Source organism: Erpetoichthys calabaricus, chromosome 15 (genome assembly GCF_900747795.2).
Source record: "Erpetoichthys calabaricus chromosome 15, fErpCal1.3, whole genome shotgun sequence".
Taxonomy (NCBI): Eukaryota; Metazoa; Chordata; class Cladistia; order Polypteriformes; family Polypteridae; genus Erpetoichthys; species Erpetoichthys calabaricus.
In genome coordinates this window covers 21,965,540-21,988,174 of record NC_041408.2, presented here as the reverse complement: position 1 = coordinate 21,988,174, position 22,635 = coordinate 21,965,540, and the positions used below count along the sequence as shown (strand labels likewise).

Here is a 22,635-nt window from a genome sequence, read left to right as displayed (position 1 = left end):
CATCATAATACACACAAATGTTTATATTATATAAACATATATATATTTATGTGTATGTGTATGTATATGTATACAGTAATCCCTCCTCCATCGCGGGGGTTGCGTTCCAGAGCCACCCGCGAAATAGGAAAATCCGCGAAGTAGAAACCATATGTTTATATGGTTATTTTTAGAATGTCATGCTTGGGTCACAGATTTGCGCAGAAACACAGGAGGTTGTAGAGAGACAGGAACGTTATTCAAACACTGCAAACAAACATTTGTCTCTTTTTCAAAAGTTTAAACTGTGAGAACAAAGCAAGCAGTCAAAAAAAAAATCAATAGGGCTTTTTGGCTTTTTTTTGGATTCTGGCTCATGAGTGGTGGATGCTGGCCCTTTTTATAGCCCACCCGGAAGTGCTCCAGGTGCTTGATCACTTGTGGCTAATTGCACTTGCGGGTGGGGATGCAGAGATGTCCAGGTGGGTTCCTGGCCCCATGCAGCACCCCAGCTCCCCACAGGGTTGTGGAGAACTCCATCTCCCAGGAAACCCTGCGGGAAACTGAGGCACCATCGTCAGCCAGGGAGGCTGCCACCAAGCATCCCGGGGGAGGTAGTGAGATGTCCATAGCTGCTTCCCAGGAACATATACAGAAGGGGCGTCCCGGCCGGGCATGGGACCTGGCTGCCTGTCACAATATATAATATACACATGGAGTGTACAAGACTCAAAAATTAAAAGAGTTTATTATGCCCACCTGGTTAAACCTCTTCCGATTAATACTCCAAAAAAAAAAAAAAAAAAATGCCATATGCTATACACTTTTCTTTTGTACAATGTCTGCAAATCTATAGTTTTGTAAAGTTAGGGTAATGTTAAAAAGGTAAACAAAAAAATTATAGGTGATAAAGACACATAAACATGTACCACAACAGAAATACATACTCGTTTGTCACTTGAAACAAGCTGGAATTCTTGAATAAATTTTCCAAAGATTGACCTCTGAGATTTCCGGAATGGATGTATTGTGCCCTAAATAAACAATAGATACCTGATATTAAACATTTATATATTCATGATTGTGCACATGGAATTACAACGATGTTACTACAACTTGTACTTTTAATCGTAAAATGAAAAATAGCTCTTAAGTGGAAGTGACTTAAAAATTAAATGCATTTATTATTAAAAGTTGTAAAGATGCATAATTTCACAAAAAACATTTTAGAGTAGCCCAAACCTCAGACTGTATTATTACACAATACTGCCACTCCATGGAAAAAATTCATAATGCAGTTTCCCTGTTTACATCAGAATGGTCAAGGCAGCCCAGCTTTTTAGCAAACTTTTCTCAAATTTTTGAAAAGCGCATGTAACTTTTCATTCACCGATGGGATATTTTGTCTCTTAGATGAGACTTCTGGGAATTAAGCATGCTTAAACATTTAAGTACATGCAAGATATTGTGACTGTGGTTGGGGTACATACATTTAATGCTTAGTCATTTTATGGTCCTAAAATATTTTTTTTTTATTTTAGAAAATAACATTGTATACAACCAAGTTGAACTTGTACAACAAATGATTTCACAGTCAAACTTGAAAAATTAAACAAAAAACTAAAAGAAAGGAGAAAAAAAAAAGACAAAACCTAAGAAAACAGAATTCAGCTTCCACTGAAGAGAAAGAAAGGAGAGCCAAGAGCTTGGTAAAAATAGTGAGGAAAAACATTTTAAGATTTCAAACGTACAAAACAAAGCCATAGTAAAAACAACCCACATACCAAAACATACGTGTCTGTCTCCTGCTTTTTCCTATGGATAGGAATATCTGAAAGAAAAAGGTAAAATTAATAACATGAAGCCATTTTTTTAAATAAACTAATAAAAATGCCAAAATACTTCACCAATGTATTCAACTTAGAGTACTCTTTTTACACTTTACTAATATGCCAATAATGTATGTCTGAAAATTCTCATAGTGAAACAACAGTTAATATACAATTTATTTGATGATTTAACAACACTTAAACATGAAGAACGCCACAAAAAAAACTAATAGCAGAAATGCACTATTATTTCTCAGAGCAGATGTTCTAGTTTTGATAATCAATAAGCACAAGTGGTTTTGATGATGGAAAGAGAATAAAAAGCCTTTGGAGGATCTACCCCATAAATATATAATTCATCTACTGTATATGAATAAAATCGCTGGGCTGTTTGTATGTCTTTATCCCAAACACGAAATTCTGTTGAACTGATTTTCACAAAATTTTGCATGTGCATTGCTGTTGGAAGAACCCAAAATATAGGCTGTATGCCGTATATTTGCTACCCAACAACTAGTGCCAACATGGGGACTACAATTTCCCACCGGCACCAGGAACATGCTGCTTTCAATGGGAGGACCACATTATCAGCATGCAGAGTTTATTACTGGCCAAAGTGGGATCGCAGCTAAGACCACAGGTACAGAGTTTTCTTCTAAACCAGTCCAGATAACATTTTCATTGTCTTGCTGGATTAAAGCTTGTGTCAAAGAGTATGTCTTCTGTCTCATCACTGGTTGTGTTTAGCCAAGCTGAATTTCCCAAAGCCTTTTTTTCCTGTTTATTTTCATCTGGCTCCCTTCCTGAGATATATAGGGTCAAACCTCTAGCTGCCAAATCCTCGGCAGCAATGTTCCTTTCATTTAACCTCCCAGAAAATTTAGGGTCAAGATCAAGATTACTGTCACCACCTTTTGACAAAGCAAACAGTACTGTCTATCACTGACTGGCAAAAGCTCAAACTGGAAATGTAAACATGACATTAGGAAAATGGCAGCACCCATTTTCCTGCCGGGAGCAACATGGATGTAAAGCTTGATATTAGTACTGTTTCAAAGGACAGTCAACATATCAAGTCTGAACTAAAGAGCTAGATGGAATTCTTTGAAAGTCCAAGTAATTTTAAAAATTCAGGTACAAGTGAAATAATAATAAGCTAAATTATTTTAAAATATTCTGAAAAAATTCTACATATAAGAATTTTAAAAATTGAAACCAGCATTAGTCATACTGTATACCTTTCATTAAAGAACAAAGGACATTAACTCTTTTAACACATCAGACACTCATGTTCAGAAAACACTAAATGTGTCATACTATATAGCAGGGCTATTCAATTGCAAATTCATATGGGCCAGATTTTCAAAACAAGAAATTTAACAGGGCCAGACACAATTTCAGGGGCTGGTAAGCATCAGGTAATGACAAATTTTAAACCAACACAAATGAATGTATTGAAAAACAAGTAAATGTTTAAGCATTGCTTCCTTTTTAAATTTGGTCACATCTGACACAGGCACATCAAAATGTGCATTAAAAACAATAAAAAATGGGTAACTGAACAGACTCTGAGGTAGAAGCAATACTTTTTTCCAATATTGAAATAACAAAACAAACATTTTGGTCATATCTGATCTAGGCACACCTCAAAGTGCATAAAAACAAAATAGTGCACAGTAATAGCAATAACATTTGTTTCCCATTTGAAATAAAATATTTTAGTCACAGAATAGATAATTTTTATATTTACTTAAAATGGGATTTCTCAGTTTTTTTTATTTATAATAAATTTGCAAAAACCTCAAGTAAACGTTTTTCACGTTGTCATTATGGGGTGTTGTGTGTAGAATTCTGAGGAAAAAAATGAATTTAATCCATTTTGGAATAAGGCTGTAACATAACAAAATGTGGAAAAAGTGATGCACTGTACAAGCATTCTCCCTGCAGACAATGACTACAGTAGTACCATAATTGTTTTGTATTTGGTTAATGGACAATTTTGGCATGTAACTAATGACTATTTTGCTAATTACTGCTTTAATTAAGTGATTAATCTAGGTTTTTTAGAAAATATAACAATCTTTGAAAAAGTACAAGCATTTAACTAAAAATTAAACAAGTTTTATTATAAACTAAGGTCTAGCTTCAGAGTTTTAAACCTGTTGTTGACAAAAGTTAATGTTGAGGATGAGAAGGCTAAAACCATCTTTAAGCATCAACATTAAAGTTGCCTAGAGTGTACTGCTTAACTGCATCCACTAGATGGGAGTAAAGACTGCAAGGCTTCAAACCTCCCTTTTTCTTTCAGTACAGCAACAAGTATAGGCCTTACCTATCATCAAAAGAAACACACTGCAGATTACTCTGATTCTGCACAATCAAATGAAAATTTTAAGCTTCCAGAATAAACAGAATTTGACTGACAGTGCTGCTGGATTACTCCCATGTATGATTAAGACAAATACCACCATTACTCAAATGTGTTTTCTTTTCTGGTCTAACCACATCACATTTGTGACCTCCCAAGCAAAGTTTTACTGATCTTGCATGGCATGGATTTCTTATCAGATGTGAAACTGAAATGCCTCTACAGTTTAATTTCTTTAGGCATCAACACTTCACTGTATTTACATCCTTTGCTTGTGCCATATCTCAAAATGTGTTAGCATTTTAGAAATTTAGGGAACTTTTAATCTTCTTCTTTTGGTTCCTCCCGTTAGGGGATGCCACAGCGGATCATCTTCTTCCATATCTTCCTGTCCTCTGTATCTTGTTCTGTTACACCCATCACCTGCACATCCTCTCACACCACATACATAAACCTTCTCTTAGGCCTTCCTCTTTTTCTCTTGCCTGACAGCTCTATCTTTCACATTCTTCTCCCAATATACTCAGCAGCACTCCTCTGCACATGTCCAAACCAGCGCAATCTTGCCTCTCTGACTTTGTCTCCCAACCGTCCAACTTGAGCTGCCCCTCTAATGTCCTCATTTCTAATCCTGTCCATCCTCGTCACACCCAGGGCAAATCTTAGCATCTTTAAGTCTGCTACTTCCAGCTCTGTCTCCTGCTTTCTGGTTAGTGCCACTGCTTCCAACCCATATAACATAGCTGGTCTCACTACCGTCCTGTAGATCTTCCCTTTCACTCTTGCCGATATCAGTGTCACAAATTACTCCTGACACTCTTCTCCACCCATTCCTCCCTGCCTGCACTCTTTTTCACCTCTCTTCCACAATCCCCATTACTCTGTCCTGTTGATCCCAAGTATTTAAACTCCACCACCTTCACCAACTCTACTCCTTACATCCTCACTATTCCACTGACCTCCCTCTCATTTACACACATGTATTCTGTCTTGTTCCTACTGACCTTCATTTCTCTCCTCTCTAGAGCATCTCTCCACCTCTCCAGGATCTCCTCAACTTCCTCACTACTAACGCTACAAATCACAATGTCATCAGCAAACATCATAGTCCACGGGGACTCCTGTCTAATTTCATCTGTCAACCTGTCCATCACCATTGAAAATAAGAAAGAGCTCAGTCCCGATCACTGATATAATCCCACCTCCACCTTGAATGCATCCGTCTCATACAACTCGTCATATGCCTTTCTTTAGCCTTCGCCACCTCTCTCTTCACCTTGTGCCTTATGTCCTTGTACTCGTCTACTTTCTGCATCTCTCTGGCTATCCCGCTTCTTCGCCAACCTCTTCCTCTGTATACTCTCCTGTACTTCCCCATTCCACCACCAGGTTTCCTTTTCCTCCTTCCTCTGTCTAGATGTCACACCAAGCACCCTTCTTGCTGTCACCCGTACTACATCTGCTGTAGTTTCCCCAACAGTCTGGTAACTCTTCACTACCACCCAGTGCCTGTCTCACCTTCTCCCTAAACTCAACCTTACAGTCTTCCTTTTTCAACTTCCACCATTTGATTCTTGGCTCTGCCCTCACTCTCTTCCAATTCTTGATCTCCAACATCATCCTACAGACCACCATAATGCTGCTTAACTACACTTTCCCCTGCCACCACTATGCAGTCTTCAATCTCCTTCAGACTGACTCTTCTGCACAGGATGTAATCGACCTGTGTGCATCTTCCTCCGCTCTTGTACGTAACCCTAAGTTCCTCCCTCTTCTTAAAATAAGTATTCACCACAGCCATGTCCATCCTTTTGGTAAAATCCAAGATCTGACCTTCTTCATTCTTCTCCTTGACATCATACCTACCCATCACCTCCTCGTCTCCTCTATTCCCTTCAACATGCCCATTGAAATCCACTCCGCTCAGCACTTTGTCCCTTGGGTACACTGTTCATCACTTCATCCAACTAACTCCAAAAATCTTCTCTCTCATCCATTGCACACTCAACTTGTGGGGCATATGCACTAACATTCATCATCACACCTCCAATATCCAGCTTCATAATCATTACTCTGTCTGACACACTCTTCACCTCCAAAACACTCGACATACTGTTCCTTCAGAATAACCTCGTCCATTTCTCCTCCTATCCACACCATGATAGAACAATTTGAATCCACCTCCGATCCACCTGGACATACTCCCCTTCTATTTAGTTTCTTGCATGCACACTATATCAACTTTCCTTCTCTCCATCATATCTGCTAGCTCTCTCCCCTTGCCTGTCATACTGCCAACATTCAAAGTTCCTACCCTCAGTTCCACTCTCTTTACCTTCCTCCTTTCCTCTTGCCTCCGGACACGTCTCCCCCCTCTTCTTCAGCCAACAGTAGACCAACTTCTGCCTGCACCCTGTTGGCTAACGGTACTGGTGGTGGTCGTTGTTACCCCAGGCCTCGACCGATCCAGTATGGAAATTTGTATTGTTGTCCGCATATTGACTTGGCAAACATTTACACCGGATGCCCTTCCTGACGTACCCTCCCTATTTATCCAGGCTTGGGACCGGCACAAAGAAACACACTGGTTTGTGCATCCCCTGTGGCTGTGTTTAGGGAACATTTAATGTGTTATTAAAACTGTAAAACATGCAATACATCAAGCAGCACAGTAGACCAGTGGCTGAGACCGCTGTGTCCATTCAGTCCCAGGTTCAAATCTTATGCAAGTGTGTCATCTATGTGGAGTCTGCACGTATTTCCTGTGTCTGGGTTGGGTTTTCCTTCCCTTTTCAAGTGGGAGCATGGTTGAGTGATCCCTGTGATGGACTGGCCTTCCACCTGATGCTAGACAGGCTGCAACCATGAAATTATGTGGATTTCACAATATCATGTGTTACATTATATATTAAAGCAAATTTCACATACTGTATGCTGTATAACCCTTCTAATTGAATTCAATGTAGAAACGTCATTAAGACAAATAACCTGTTCAAATCGGGAAATGTGTTTTTGGTCTTTGTCTCCATCAGAATTAAAGAAATAAACCCATACATTCCTTACAGAATAAGATTTTCAGATGCAATGTGTACAACTGAAAGTATAAATTTAAATGCTTCTTAGATGAAAGACATTAAAAAAAAAAGACTAGGGATATTCCAACTAGTATTAGTGTGTTTATAACAAATTAAAAACTTTTGATTAAAAATATTCATATACGAGTATATTTTTATACCTGTTGTTGCTTTTGGAGCTGGTTATGTTTTCAGCTGTTATAACTCAGACTTATTCAATCAGCAGCTGCCCAGTGTTCATTTTTAGAAGCAGAAGACTGGGTGCACTCATTTCTACGGCAAAGGCCTAACCAAGTCTTGTTGAATAGATGGGACAGGGGGAACAGTAGACATGAAAGTGATATACAGTAGAAGACTTACTTCAATTTAAATACTTGAACAATTGTATAATTATATTATTTTTATTTCTTTTTATAATTTTTTAATTCCAGTATTCATCATCCAAACATCAGGCAGGGGCACGCATTTCTATAGCTCTGCTTACAGCCGTGGAAATGATTGTCCCACAGTGGATGGGACTGGAGGCCAATGTAGACCTGAAAGTGATTTAAAAGACTTTCTAAACCCTTTTAAAATACATTTTGAAGAATTTCAGCTGTCAAGTGTTCATTCGACTCCAGCTGGAGAAATAAGTGTCCCTTGCAGTGGATATGACAAAACGACACAGTGGAGAGAAAAAAGTGACAAAAGACTTCCTAGAGTCTTTTTAAATAGGTTTAGCTCAATTTTTGCTGTCCGGTGTTCATTTTGTAAGCAGAAGAGCATTTCAACGACAAAGACTCAGCGGTGGAAATGAGTGTCTCCTTCAGTGGATGGAATGGAGAGGCACATTAAATATGGAATTGATATAGAAAACTGTCTAGCTTTTTAAAATACATTTTGAACACTTTTAGCTATACAGTGTTCATTTTGCAAGCAGCTTATAAGGGCATGCATTTCTACAGCAAAGGCTCAGCTGTGGAAATGAGTGTCCTCACTGGTGGAAGGAATGGAGGGGCAGGGCAGATATGAATGTGCTACAGAAGACTGCCTCACAGGCTTATTAAAGACTGTGCACCATTTTAGCTACCCAGTGTTGCAGTGTTTGCAAAGGGGTGCAGGAGATAAAGATTACTATTTAATGCTTTCTGAAAGTTTTTTTTTTTAAAATTTGATCAATTTTAATCTGCCATGAACAGCTATGCATGTAATACACAAGAAAAACAGTTTTATAGGATAATGATACCTGCTATTAAAATGAGACCCTCCCCCAATTTTAAGGGGTGGTCATGACAGACAAGGTATTTTTTGATAGAACTCCACTATTTAATTTTTACGGTTTAATCTCTCAGATGACAGAGGTGACATTTCAGTTCCATAACAAAGCTTTTCCCATGGAAATGTTTTATTTTTTTCCCTTAGAAAAAACTACCCGAGTAAATGTTTAAGAGTGAAGGACCACGTATGAGGTGAAAGTGGATTAGTACATTTGTTTTCACAGTTTGTCTTTTTAAATGTCATTATACAGTTATTGGGTGTCAAGTAAGGAATTATTAATTAATACTATTAATATTTTACTAAATCTGTTTTCCATGCTTATTTGTTGATAAGTACCTGGTGAAGAATTTATTTGTAACAGAACATACAGTGTGCATGCCAAAACGACTGAATAGCTGATAAAATGATATAGAAAAATGTGACTTAACAAAGTTTACTGTCACTGTCAATCACGGAGCACCCCGGTAAAACAACAACATACAAAACTCTACAACCCTAAAATGCAGGCATCATCACATCATCGTGCGCGAGTTTACAGCTAGGTGGCTGCACTTGCATGTTTACTGACAGATGTGCTGGCATTCTGCACAGAGCATGCATTAACCAAAAGATAAACAGTACATGGGCGGCACGGTGGCGCAGTGGGTAGCGCTGCTGCCTCGCAGTTGGGGGATCTGGGGACCTGGGTTCGCTTCCCAGGTCCTCCCTGCGTGGAGTTTGCATGTTCTCCCCGTGTCTGCGTGGGTTTCCTCCGGGCGCTCCGGTTTCCTCCCACAGTCCAAAGACATGCAGGTTAGGTGGATTGGCGATTCTAAATTGGCCCTAGTGTGTGCTTGGTGTGTGGGTGTGTTTGTGTGTGTCCTGCGGTGGGTTGGCACCCTGCCCAGGATTGGTTCCCTGCCTTGTGCCCTGTGTTGGCTGGGATTGGCTCCAGCAGACCCCCGTGACCCTGTGTTCGGATTCAGCGGGTTGGAAAATGGATGGATGGATAAACAGTACATAAAGATGTGCGAAAATGTGACAACCATATTTTAGTGCACGTGCACGAAATCAGAAGGGGTACTGAATTCCACGGGGCACAGATATCTCTTAACAGGACACCTACATGATGTGCGGATAAATTTCTAATGTTTCTTCCTTGAATTTTGATGACCCGTTTCATATTCAGGTCATCACGCTTTTTGGCACAAGTGTACCCAGCCTCTCCATGAAATTCACCATTTTGGGGTACATGGCTGCTGTGTTAGCTGTGGTGCATGTTTAGAAAAAAATGTATGTCTCCATGAGGTCCTCATGCCCATCATGGAGATGTCAAGTATTAACCTGTTCTTAGTAGAATGTGTTTAGAAAACTACAAGGGGGAATCTCCCCCTGTACCAACACTTATGTTAATAGCACAATCGCTCAACAATTTAAAAAAAAAAAAAAAGTCCTTTTGCATCTGTTACAATATAATCAATTTGCCACTGGCAAACTAAATAGAAATAATAATTGCCAAAGCCTAATTTTGGTCACATTTGCAACCATTTTAGTTGTAGTCTGGAGCACTGAAACAGCATTTTAAAGTAACATGACTGTCTGTTTAACAAAATGAAATTTATTCTATGTGACAGATTTCAAACGTGTCAACTACTGTCTTGAGAGAAGAGGGCAAGTTAGAGAAAGGGAAGGGTAAGTTTTCTGGTAGCCCAGCTTTATATACGAGGTGGAGTGTTACCTGCAATCTTTTACATCAACGTTTATTCTTTTTATAACAACATTTAGTGGACTGGAAAGCATAGTACTCTTAACACAATATGAACAAAACTGGTGTATTGGAATAGACTATTTTAGCACATAAAATATTTTTGTGTACATTGGAAAAATAATCTATCAAAATTGAACCAAAATACTGCATTAATACCATATTCTGAAATTTTGTTTTCAGGCCTAATTTAGACCCCATCATTTAATTTCTCTGTCAAAAACAATCAGTTTGATGTTCAGGGTTATTCTGAGGTGCGATATATCTTTTACAGTGTCACACGCCTTTAGTTGACCACGGCCAGATCTGTGTATGCAGTTCAGCTGCATTACAATTTGTTATACTTGGACAATTAAGAGGGTTGTCATTTTATTAAAGATGAGGTTTAGGCCTGAAAAAGCACATTCTGCAGTTTTTGGGCTAGTAGTAGAGAGCATTTTCACAACCTACAGTGTATCTTGTTAGGAGCCCACAGTACATATTGTTAATGGTAAGCAACTTCTCTTTTTAATAAGATTCCTCTAATGCCTTTTCTGTTACTGCTGTCACACATACAGACCACCCGCTGGAAAACCTGTCTGATTCAGAGGAGATGACGTCACTTCCAGTTCCGGTGCCCAGAAGAATATCACTTCCGGTTCCCTTACGTCACTTCCTGTCTGATCCCTTAAAGCCACCATCTTTGCAAACCCTCAACAGTTCTGTTTTGGACTCTGTACTGAATATCTCTCTACTATTTAAAAACCTTTTGCAGCCTGGAATAATATATGGGTGGCTGCCCCAAACCTTTAAGTGTGTCGAGTCTATTCATTTTATAGTGGCGTAGTCGGCAGGATGATGACCTCCAGGAGAAAAACGGAAGTCAGACCAAAACAAAGACTCGAAACACTATACACAATGCAAGAAAAGTCAGATGAGTAAGTACTGCTCCCGAATCGCCGAGTAGGGGTCGGTCGGGGCGTGTCAGGGAAAGTTCGAGTATGCTTCAACCCATCATCCTGTTAAAGATCTGGTGGAAGAGTAGAACTGGGACCCACAGGATAGAGCATGGTGCGTCTGGGAACACATTAGGGACTTATTATGGTCTACTGAGTATGGGGATTGCCCATAAATATCCCAAAAAAAGCAAGCCTTTTGATAAAGGTGGGAGAAAACCAGGCTGGCAGGTGAAAAATCTAATGGCCTGAACATATAAACCTGCTAAAGCAGCGAAAAAACAGGCAATGGCTTTATGGGCTAAAGTGGTTAGTTGGCTACAACCACATAATCAAGCCATCAAATAGCAGAGCAAGTAGCCTGCGCTTTGTTGCTCCGTGCCCTGCCTGAAAAAAAAAAAAAAAAAAATCGCCTAGCTGGCCTGGGGCTATACTGATATTGTCTCGCTAGCCGAGGCAATTGAACACCTCAGTGCAGAAACTGGCTTGGGAGCATCAGAACTGGACTCGTGTGAACCCGGGCTTACTTGCGTCCCAAACATAGAATCCCATAGCTACAATGCGAAGCGTACTTGAGTGGAACCAGGGATGAGTCGGCCAGCTCCACGAAGCGACGAAGGGGTCTGCGGAGTGATATGGGGGAGGCGTGGTATGCGCTCGATAACCCTCTGGCCTTTTCACATACACAAGTGCTAGTTAATGGAATTAAGATTATAACTATTTGATTCCGGCAGTACCATTTCTATTGTTGCTCGCCACCTGGTGTTACCGCGACAGTGGCTAAAGATTAAAATCCTTTTTGAGCGTATTGGGGTCGACCTGGGAGGACCCCAGAACCCTCAGCCAGAGGTCATGAATATAGTCATATGAAAAAGTTTGGGAACGCCTCTCAGCCTGAATAATAATTGACTACTTTCAACAAAAAAAGATAACAGTGGTATCCTAGGAGTATTGGAGTACTGGGGTGTTTTCTGAACAAAGATTTTTAGTGAAGCAGTATTTAGTTGTATGAAATTAAATCAAATGTGAAAAACTGGCTGTGCAAAAAATTGGGTCCCCTTGTAATTTTGCTGATTTGAATGCCTGTCACTGCTCAATGCTGATTACTTACAACACCAAATTGGCTGGATTAGCTCGTTAAGCCTTGAACGTCATAGACAGGCAGGTGTGTCCAATCATGAGAAAAGGTATTTAAGGTGGTTAATTGCAAGTTGTCCTTCCCTTTGACTCTCCTCTGAAGAGTGACAGCATGGGATCCTCAAAGCAACTCTCAAAAGATCTGAAAACAAAGATTGTTCAGCCTCATGGTTTAGGGGAAGGCTACAAAAAGCTATCTCAGAGGTTTAAACTGTCAGTTTCAACTGTAAGGAATGGAATCAGGAAATGGAAGGCCACAGGCACAGTTACTGTTAAACCCAGGTCTGGCAGGCCAAGTAAAATACAGGAGCAGCATATGCGCAGGATTGTGAGAATGGTTACAGACAACCTACAGATCACCTCCAAAGAAAAGCAAGAACATCTTGCTGCAGATGGTGTATCTGTAAATTGTTCTACAATTCAGCATAATTTGCACAAAGAACATCTGTATGGCAGGGTGATGAGAAAGAAGCCCTTTCTGCACTCACGCCAAAAACAGAGTCGCTTGTTGTATGCAAATGCTCATTTAGACAAGGCAGATTCATTTTGGAACAAAGTGCTTTGGACTGATGGGACAAAAATTGAGTTATTTGGTCATAACAAAAAGCGCTTTGCATGGTGGAAGAAGAACACTGCATTCCAAGAGAAACACCTGCTACCTACTGTCAAATTTGGTGGAGGTTCCATCATGCTGTGGGGCTGTGTGGCCCTTGTTAAAGTCGAGGGTCGGATGAATTCAAACCAATATCAACTAATTCTTCAGGATAATGTTCAAACATCCGTCACAAAGTTGAAGTTATGCAGGGGTTGGATATTCCAACAAGGCAATGACCCAAAACACAGTTCGAAATCTACAAAGGCATTCATGCAGAGGGAGAAGTACAATGTTCTGGAATGGCTGTCACAGTCCCCCGACTTGAATATCATCAAAAAAATATATGGGATGATTTGAAGCAGGCTGTCCATGCTCGGCAGCCATCAAATTTAACTGAACTGGAGAGATTTTGTATGGAAGAATGGTCAAAAATACCTCCATCCAGTATCCAGACACTCATCAAAGGCTATAGGAGATGTCTAGAGGCTGTTATATTTGCAAAAGGAGGCTCAACTAAGTACTGATGTAATATCTCTGTTGGGGGTGCCCAAATTAATGCACCTGTCTAATTTTGTTATGATGCATATTGCATATTTTCTGCTAATCCGATAAACTTAATGTCACTGCTGAAATACTACTGCTTCCATTAGGCATGTCATATATTAAAAGAAAGTTGCTACTTTGAAAGCTCAGCCAATGATAAATAAAATTCCAAAGAATTAAGAGGGGTTCCCAAACTTTTTCATATGACTGTATATAATGGTCCTGGTAGATTATGCTACCCAGGTTTTGGAAGCTGTTCCGCTGCGCTCAGCTACTTCAAAAGCTATCGCATGGGAATTAGAGGTCTTTGTGCCTGTGGCATCCCTAAAGAAATCCTGACGGATCAAGGGACCCCTTTTACCTCGCAGACATTCAGGGAGACTGCCAAGCTATTTCAAATAAAACATTTAAAAACCTCGGTACATCATCCTCAAACCAATGGTCTTGTAGAGAGGTTCAATCAAACTCTCAAACAAATGTTACGTAAGGTAGTCAATGAGGATGGAAGGAACTGGGATCAGCTCCTCCCATTGTCCTTTTTGCATATCAGGAAGTCCCACAAGCCTCCACGGTGTTCTCACCTTTTAAAATTACTATATGGACAACAACCCAGGGCATATTAGACATTTTAAAAGAAGGCTAGGAGGAAGAGGCCCTCCCGTCAACAAATATATTGGAATATATTGCACAATTACACAATAGATTTGAGAAGATTAGACCTATATTGAAAATGTACATGGAAAAAGGCGCAAGCAGCCTAGGTCCGATGCTGTAACCGTGGTACGTCTGTTCGATCTCCCGTGTGGAACTCCCGAGTCATGGTTTTAGTTCCTACCTCACATTCCAAATTACTGGCTCGTTGGCAAGGCCCCTATGAAATTAAGGAGTGGAAGGGACTGGTCGATTATTTGGTGAAACAACCGAATCATCGTCCCAGCGAGTGCATTTATCATGTCCATTTGCTGAAACTGTGGAAGGACAGGGATTTCAAGCCCTCCTCCGGACAGCCCCGCTCTCTCTTCGCTCATAAATTACACCTTAATTTCGGAGATAATCTGACTCGCCAACAACGACAGGAGCTTGAGGTAGTTATCCTGTCTGTCCCTGAGGTAGTAAGTGAAAATCCAGGGCGCACCTCCCTGGTTGCGCATGACATCGTGACGAAACCTGGGGTTATAGTCCGAGAATGGCCATACAGAATTCCCGAGGCAAAAAAGGCTGAAGTGGAGCTGCAGATCAGACAAATGCTGGACCTTGGTGTGATTGAGGAAAGTTATAGTCCCTGGTCCAGTCCTATTGTCATGGTCTGTAAGCCTGATGGAAGTTGGAGGTTCTGCAATGACTTCCGTCAGCTTAACTATGCCTCCCAATTCAATGCCGCCACTGGACGACCTCCTCGAACGGCTAGGTAACGCCAAATTCTTGATTACATTAGATAGGACTAAGGGGTACTGGCAGGTTCCCTTAACGGAGTCCACTAAGGCAAAGACAGTGTTTAGCACCCCAAGCGGACACTAGCAATATTGTGTTCTCCCATTTGGATTGCATGGGGCACCTGCGACATTCCAACATCTGGTGGACAAAGTGCTCCGTCCTCATATTTCATATAGTGCTGCCTACTTGGATGACATTGTCATCTATTCCAGCACCTGGGAGGAACACTTACAGCAGGTTCGAGCTGTATTGCGGTCACTAGCAAAAACTGGTTTTCATATTAATCCGAAGAAATGCTACTTTGGGTTAGTCAAAGCCAAATATTTAGGCTATCTGGTGGGCCGGGGTATGGGGAGACCACAATGCTCTAAAATAGATGCCATTTTGAATTGGCCCTGTCCAATAAACGAGGCAGGTTCAGGCCTTTCTCGGCTTAGCGGGTTACTATTGCCGGTTTGTACTCCGGTTTTATGAGAGAGCAACGCCCATGACAAACCTCACAAAGAAGGGGAGACCTAATTATGTGGTATGGGATGAGACATCAGAGGCTGCATTCAGTGACCTGAAAATGGCCCTTACATCAGCTCCTATATTGAAAATGCCTGACTTTTCTATGCCTTTCATTCTCCAGACGGACGCTTCGGACACAGGTCTTGGAGCCGTGCTGAGCCAAAGTGTCGATGGGGTTAAACACCCCATTATGTTCCTGAGCCAGAAACTGCTGGATCGTGAAACCAGGTATGCAGCAGTGGAGCGGGAAAGCTTTGGCTATTAAATGGGCGATTAGTCAGCTGAGATATTACCTCTTGGGGCGTGAATTCACTCTTGTGACGGACCATGCGCCATTACAGTGGATGGCCTTGCATAGGGAGTTCAATCCACGCATCACAAGGTGGTTTTTAGATCTACAGCCTTATAAGTATTCAGTCGTTTATCGCAAGCCAATGCCGATGCCCTTTCTCGATGCCACGACTTCTCGGACAGGTACACCCAACCCGATGGGTCTGGGCTAGGGGCATGTCACACACGTGCGACTAGGAGGACGTTGTATGGTAATTCCATGTCAGACCAGGGGGTGGTGGGGTACACTAAACCTTCTCCTGTTATCTCTACAGACCAGCCGCGGGAAAACCCGTCTGATTCAGAGCAGATGACGTCACTTCCAGTTCCGCTGCCCAGAAGAATATCACTTCCGGCACCCAATCCCCACATCCGAAGAACATCCCTTCCAGTTCCCTTACATCACTTCCTGTCTGATCCCATAAAGCCACCATCTTTGCAAACCCTCAACAGTTCTGTTTTGGACTCCGTACGGAGAACATCTCTGTACTTATTTAAAAACCTTTTGCAGCCAGGAATAATATAGGGGTGGCTGCCCCAAACCTTTTTAAGTGTGTGGAGTCTATTCATTTTACACTGCACAATGCAAGATCTGTTTGTAATGGGTAATAGCCCTCTGACTTTCAAAGGTTAATGTCCATATGACAGGAGCACTGTAGGGACAGTCAAGCCATCAAATGTGATCAACAAGCTGCTGAATACTTTGGATCATTTTCTTAGCAGTAGCAAGCCCCGTCATTTGAAAAGAGTTAACTGCTGCATCAGCATACATTTCTTTTTCCAAGTTGTACATTTCATGGAATGACTCAGCACTGCATCAGCATTTATTAGATATTGTTTACTGTACTAGACTGCAATCTAAATGTTGCGGTGCTTTTTTTTTTTTTTTTTTTAAAAACAGAAAACAAAAAACTTTTACCTTTGCTTTCTGGATGCTCTCAGCAGAGTATATTCTCTGACTTTGGTTGTGATGCGGTCTCCTCCCAGAAGCCATTACCATTGCAAAAAAAATCCTCTGCAATGAATCTGAATCTGGTGAATTATTTTCTTTTTATTTTTGTCATAATGGTGCTTGTAATTGGGATTCCTTTCACTTGTAACTAGTATTGAAGCAGTTATAGGACAGTTCTTGTCATTTCCACTTTTTTCCCCGATAAATCCTTAGCAAAATATGTATCAATTATTACCTTATTTATATTGCAGTAAACATCAAGCTGATATGATTCACTTTTGGCATTCTCACATTTGCTGCCCCAATTGCTTTACAGCTAATGCTATTGTTTCTCTTGTTTTATAGACTTGCTGCAAAATTATCCAATACTGCTCATTAGCGTGTGTGTGCGTACGTGCGCATGCCAACCCATTAAACAAAAGCAGTCAAGGAAGGGCAAGTACAATATTCTCGTGAGTGAGACACCTACATGATGAAGAGATGCACTTCAAATATTTCTGCATGTGCTCCTTGCAATTTGATGACCTTTTCCATCATATTCAGCCATTCATTCATCATCCTGACACCCACAGAACCAACCTGTCCTTCAGATTCACCATTTAAGATACATGCCTCTATGCCTGCATTACAGTGTAGCTAGAAAAAATTCTGTGAGGAACACGCAACAAAAACCCAGCATGCGTCACCGCTTCTGGCATAATTTTTGCTGTGTTGCCCTCGCAACTAGCATGGGCGTGTTAGTAATGAACCAGGCTTTAGAAGGTGGTTACGTCAGTTTGCCAAGCTATTTTTAAAAGCGAGACCAAACTTAAAATCATGCATGAAGAACGGAGTCTATTGTTTTTAATCAGGAACATATTGCATGGACCAAAGATCCGAAACATCTGGTAGTTAGCCAGGCTTTGCAAGACTGTAGTTGGTTGCCTGGAATTAAAAACTGGTAGTTGCAGGTGACCTGGCTGCCAATTTGTCCACCACTTCTTTATCTGGTTGCTTTCTTAAACAGCATACAGTATGCCAAATACCAGTGTCATCTGCAAGTGGGTTAGATAATGTTACAGTATGTTAAAATAAATCTTAAAGTTTTTCAATGAAATTATGTGCAAGACATTTGACTTCAGTATTTTCTGTTACCTTGGGAAAGTAGCCTCCTTAGCATTACATTTTTTCTCAAAAAAATGTAAAAAGTGTTACATTTTTTGGCTTGGAAAATTTTTTATTAAATCTCACCTTTATACAGTAAAACACACAAAACACCAAGTCAGAAGTGTTGTAAGTACTGTATAATAATGATACAAATAATAAAAAATAATGATATGAACAACATACTGCACATGTGCAAGTGACGAATCACTTTCAGTTTCATTGTCCATTTCAATTTCACTGCATGAAGACAGATTCACTTCATCATCACTGCTGATAAGAGGTGTTTCTTACAAGATGAACTTCTGAGGCTAGGAGAAGACATGTCTACTCCATTGCCCAGGTAATTCTTGGGCCTGATGCTTACACAAGACATGCCAAGTAACACATCAGGTCTTACGCAAGACAAGTCTACAGGGTTGCCTGAGTGACACTCAGGACAAACGCTTTCAGCACTGTTTTACAGCCCGACTGAGCTCAGGTCTAAGGCTAAGGAGGTTAAGATTGCTGCGGTAATTTTCAATTAAATTACCAAACATTATTTTCCCCCATTTTTGTCCAAAGACAAAGATGAACAGAAAATTAAAAATACTAAATTTTGCCACATAATGTATTAAGGAGCTATGGTATGTCAAATATTTATTTTTGCATTTTACACATAAATAGGAATAATAACCACAGAGATGTTGACAAGTAGTCAATAGATATACTAGGTAGTGAATGATCACAACAAGTGAAAGGAAGAGAGTCCAAAATATCAACAAACACAAAAGATTTAACTACTAGAGATTATTTTTTCAAAAATCTTTTACAATCATATACTTTTTCCATCACTAAAGCAAAATTAGGTGCAAGTTATGAAACGGGAGAAAAAGAAATTGTGTGGCCACCTTCAGGTGGAGTGGCTTAAAAAGAATATGTGGGTCAATTTTGACAACACTCTATGTTAGGCATCAGATTTCTATAAAATCTCTTGAAATAGAAACAAGACCAATCTATTCAGTGAGGGTTGTAGTTTTAGAATTTTGAATCTCCTTATGACGTTGAAAGATCACCAAAATTCCCTAATGGAGACAGACAGTCAAGAGACTATGCAAGGTGTCCTTCAAAGCTATATGAATGACAGCAAATAACCTATTGTGAAAGCTAATCAACTGTGCATTTCATTTCAAAAGAAGATGTTAAATTATAAATCTTTTTAGCACGTGATAATTTTTCAAAGAGTAGATTGCGGCAAGATTGTCACAGCTTTAATGTTTCACAAAAACTATTGCACAAAATGCATTTGCTAGAGTTGTGAAAGGAAAAAAATTCAGCCCAAATATGTTTTGCTATGGTTGCATACAAGTACTCAACAATCAAATTATTACTTTCTGTACAGAGGTTAAAACAGTATTCTTACTTACATATGATTTTCAATTCAATGATGCAGCTCTTTGTTTATCCTAGATTTTAACAGTTTACTCAATTTAATTCTTACTGTAAAAAAATAATGACAGCAAAGCGTGGTTATTTTTTTCACTTCTTGGCAAACATTTACTTGCTTTGAAAACTTGTGTTAAGTGAAGTTGTATTTATAAATTCAAAAGAGCATCTCGACCAGCAGCTTACAAACTGTTGCCAGTGGGAAATTAGAAGACATGAAACAAAAGAAGTCCAATTTAAAGTTCTAGTTTCAGGAACCATATCTTTTGTGTTTTGGACATATGTTTCTGACAACATTTTTATTATTCCTTTTCTGTGTGAAGAAAATGTATTCTTTTCTCTCTTCAGAGCAAGTTGCATGGGAGAGGTTTTTATATGAACAACAGAGTCTCCTGGAAGCACTCCGGAGTAGATTGTTATTAATAACCTGAAGGTAAAATACATGCCTATAGTTTAGCACAATCTTGTCTTTTAGTCAAAATGGTTCAGAAATATACAGAGATATACTTTTGTGCATCTCACAAAAGTGAGTACACCCCTCAAATTTTTGTAAATATTCCATTATATCTTTTCATGGGACAACACTGCAGATATGACACTTTGATACAATGTAAAGTAGTCAGTGTACAGTTTGTATAATAGTGTATTTACTGTATCCCCAAAATAACTCAACACATAGCCATTAATGTCTAAACCGCTGGCAACAAAAGTGAAAAATGTCCAAATTGTGCCCAATTAGCCATTTACCCTCCCTGATGTCACATGACTTGTTAGTGTTACAAGGTCTCAGGTGTGAATGGGGAGCAGGTGTGTTAAATTTGGTGTTATCGCTCTCACACTCTCTCATACTGGTCACTGGAAGTTCAACATGGCACCTCATGGCAAAGAACTCTGAGGATCTGAAAAAGAATCGTTGCTCTACATAAAGATGGCCTAGGCCAACACCCTCAAACTGAGTTGCAGCACGTTGGCCAACACCATACAGCAGTTTAACAGGACAGGTTCCACTCAGAACTGGCCTCGCCATGGTCGACCAAAGAAATTGAGTGCACATGCTCAGCGTCATATACGTCTATTTTCAAAAGACAACCTCTGGATAAGTGCTGCCAGCATTGCTGCAGAGGTTGAAGGGGTGGGGTATCAGCCTGTCAGTGCTCAGACCATACGCCGCGCACTGCATCAGATTGGTCTGCATGGCTGTCATCCCAGAAGGAAGCCTCTTCTAAAGATGATGAACAAGAAAGCCCGCAAACAGTTTGCTGAAGACAAGCAGACTAGGGACATGGATTACTGGAACCATGTCCTGTGGTCTGATGAGACCAAGATAAACTTATTTGGTTCAGATGGTGTCAAGCGTGTGTGGTGGCAACCAGGTGAGGAGTACAAAGACAAGTGTGTCTTGCCTACAGTCAAGCATGGTTGGTGCTGCTGGCACTGGGGAGCTACAGTTCACCGAGGGAACCATGAATGCCAACATGTACTGTGACATTCTGAAGCAGAGCATGATCCCCTCCCTTCGGAAACTGGGCCGCAGGGCAGTATTCCAACATGATAACGACCCAAACACACCTCCAAGATGACCACTGCCTTGCTAAAGAAACTGAGGGCAAAGGTGCTGGACTGGCCAAGCATGTCTCCAGACCTAAACCCTATTGAGCATCTGTGGGGAAGGTGGAGGAGCGCAAGGTCTCGAACATCCACCAGCTCCATGATGTCGTCATGGAGGAGTGGAAGAGGATTCCAGTGGCAACCTGTGAAGCTCTAGTGAACTCCATGCCCAAGAGAGTTAAGGCAGTGCTGGAAAATAATGTTGGCCACACAAAATATTGACTTTGGGCACAATTTGGACATTTTTCACTTAGGGGTGTACTCACTTTTGTTGCCAGTGGTTTAGACATTAATGGCTGTGTGTTAAGTTATTTTGAGGGGACAGCAAATTTACACTGTTATACAAGCTGTACACCGACTTCTTTACATTGTATCAAAGTGTCATATCTTCAGTGTTTTCCAATGAAAAAATATAATAAAATATTTACAAAAATGTGAGGGGTGTACATCACTTTTGTGAGATACTGTATATACTCAAGATGCACAAATAAAATCAAGAATGTGAGTGTCTACAGTTTCCATTGATTCCCTTCAATAATCCTGATATTCACAGCATTTACATAAAAACTGTGAGGCATCAGTGTTAAGTAATATTAGAATCCAGCTAACAAGATCAATAAAAAGATTTACTCTAAATGAGCTCCAGACTGCAACTAAAAATAGGCTGAGGCGATTATTATTTCTGCTTAGTTTGCCAGTGGCGAATGAAATCATTGAAATTTTAACTGTATAAAGATGCAAAAGGCCATTTTTTATTGCGGATTGATGTGCTATTAACATTTATTTCGGTCTGGGTGTGCTTCCTCTTTGGAGATTCGTGAGCTGTACTCCACTAAAGGCTGGTTTATATTCTGACACATCCACACTGGGCATTAGGGCTACAGAGTGAAAATGACATCAGATTTGGAGACATGCACATGCTAATTTTTTTCCTTTTTTTTTTTTTTTTTTTTAAACTACGTGGCACTGCTGACGCAGTGGCCATGTACCCCAAATGGTGAATTTCAAGAACAGGTTGATTATGCTTGTGACAAAATGATGGGCGACAGGCTGAACATGACTCAACAGGCCATCAAATCACAAGGAAGACAAGCAAAACATTTGAAATGTTTTTGCCCATCATGTAGGTCACCTGTTATGAATATATCTGAGCCCCGTGGAATTCAGTGTACCTTCCGATTTGGCTCAGGTGCACGAAGGTGCGATTGTCACAGATCTACTCCTGTTTGCGCATTATTGTGTGCCTTTTCTCTTAACGCATGCTCCGCAATAAGCCAACCTGTCTGTTAGTAAACATGCATGCGCATATACAATGTGTGTATTTATATATGATAGATATAAAATAAGAAAGGTAGACGAATAGATAAATTACATATACACACATTATATAATATTATATACACACACACACACACACACACACACACACACACACACACACACACACACACATACATTCATTATTGGCTCCCCTAGTAAGCATGAGTAAATCTGGTGAATAACTAACCTTGCACTAAAAATAACAGAAATCCAACCTTTATTTGAAGTAAACTTACACTAAGAAAAAAAATCCCTCATCAAAAAGAAATTCTTAACAAAACCATATGTGCCATGATTATTAGCAACCATAAAAATGGTTCTGAATAAAAGTATAACTGAAGCATTTTCCATTTATATCTGATATTTTAAAGTTGATCAGAGTGTGTAGAAACATTCAAGTAGTTATCCAGGACTATCTGTGTCACTGGGATGGCAGAGAGGCCAAATTCACT

General features: G+C 40.1%; 1 protein-coding gene across 1 annotated transcript in view; it reads right to left on the bottom strand.

The window, feature by feature from the left end:
* slc30a6 (solute carrier family 30 member 6) overlaps positions 1-22,635 on the bottom strand; it is a 173,958-nt gene that overhangs the window by 123,675 nt on the left and 27,648 nt on the right. The window contains exons 2-3 of the mRNA XM_028820603.2: positions 1,764-1,810; positions 927-1,013 (exon numbers count right to left, since the gene is read on the bottom strand). Of these exons, the coding sequence (XP_028676436.1) occupies positions 927-1,013; positions 1,764-1,810 (134 nt within the window). The remainder of the gene's footprint in view (positions 1-926; positions 1,014-1,763; positions 1,811-22,635) is intronic.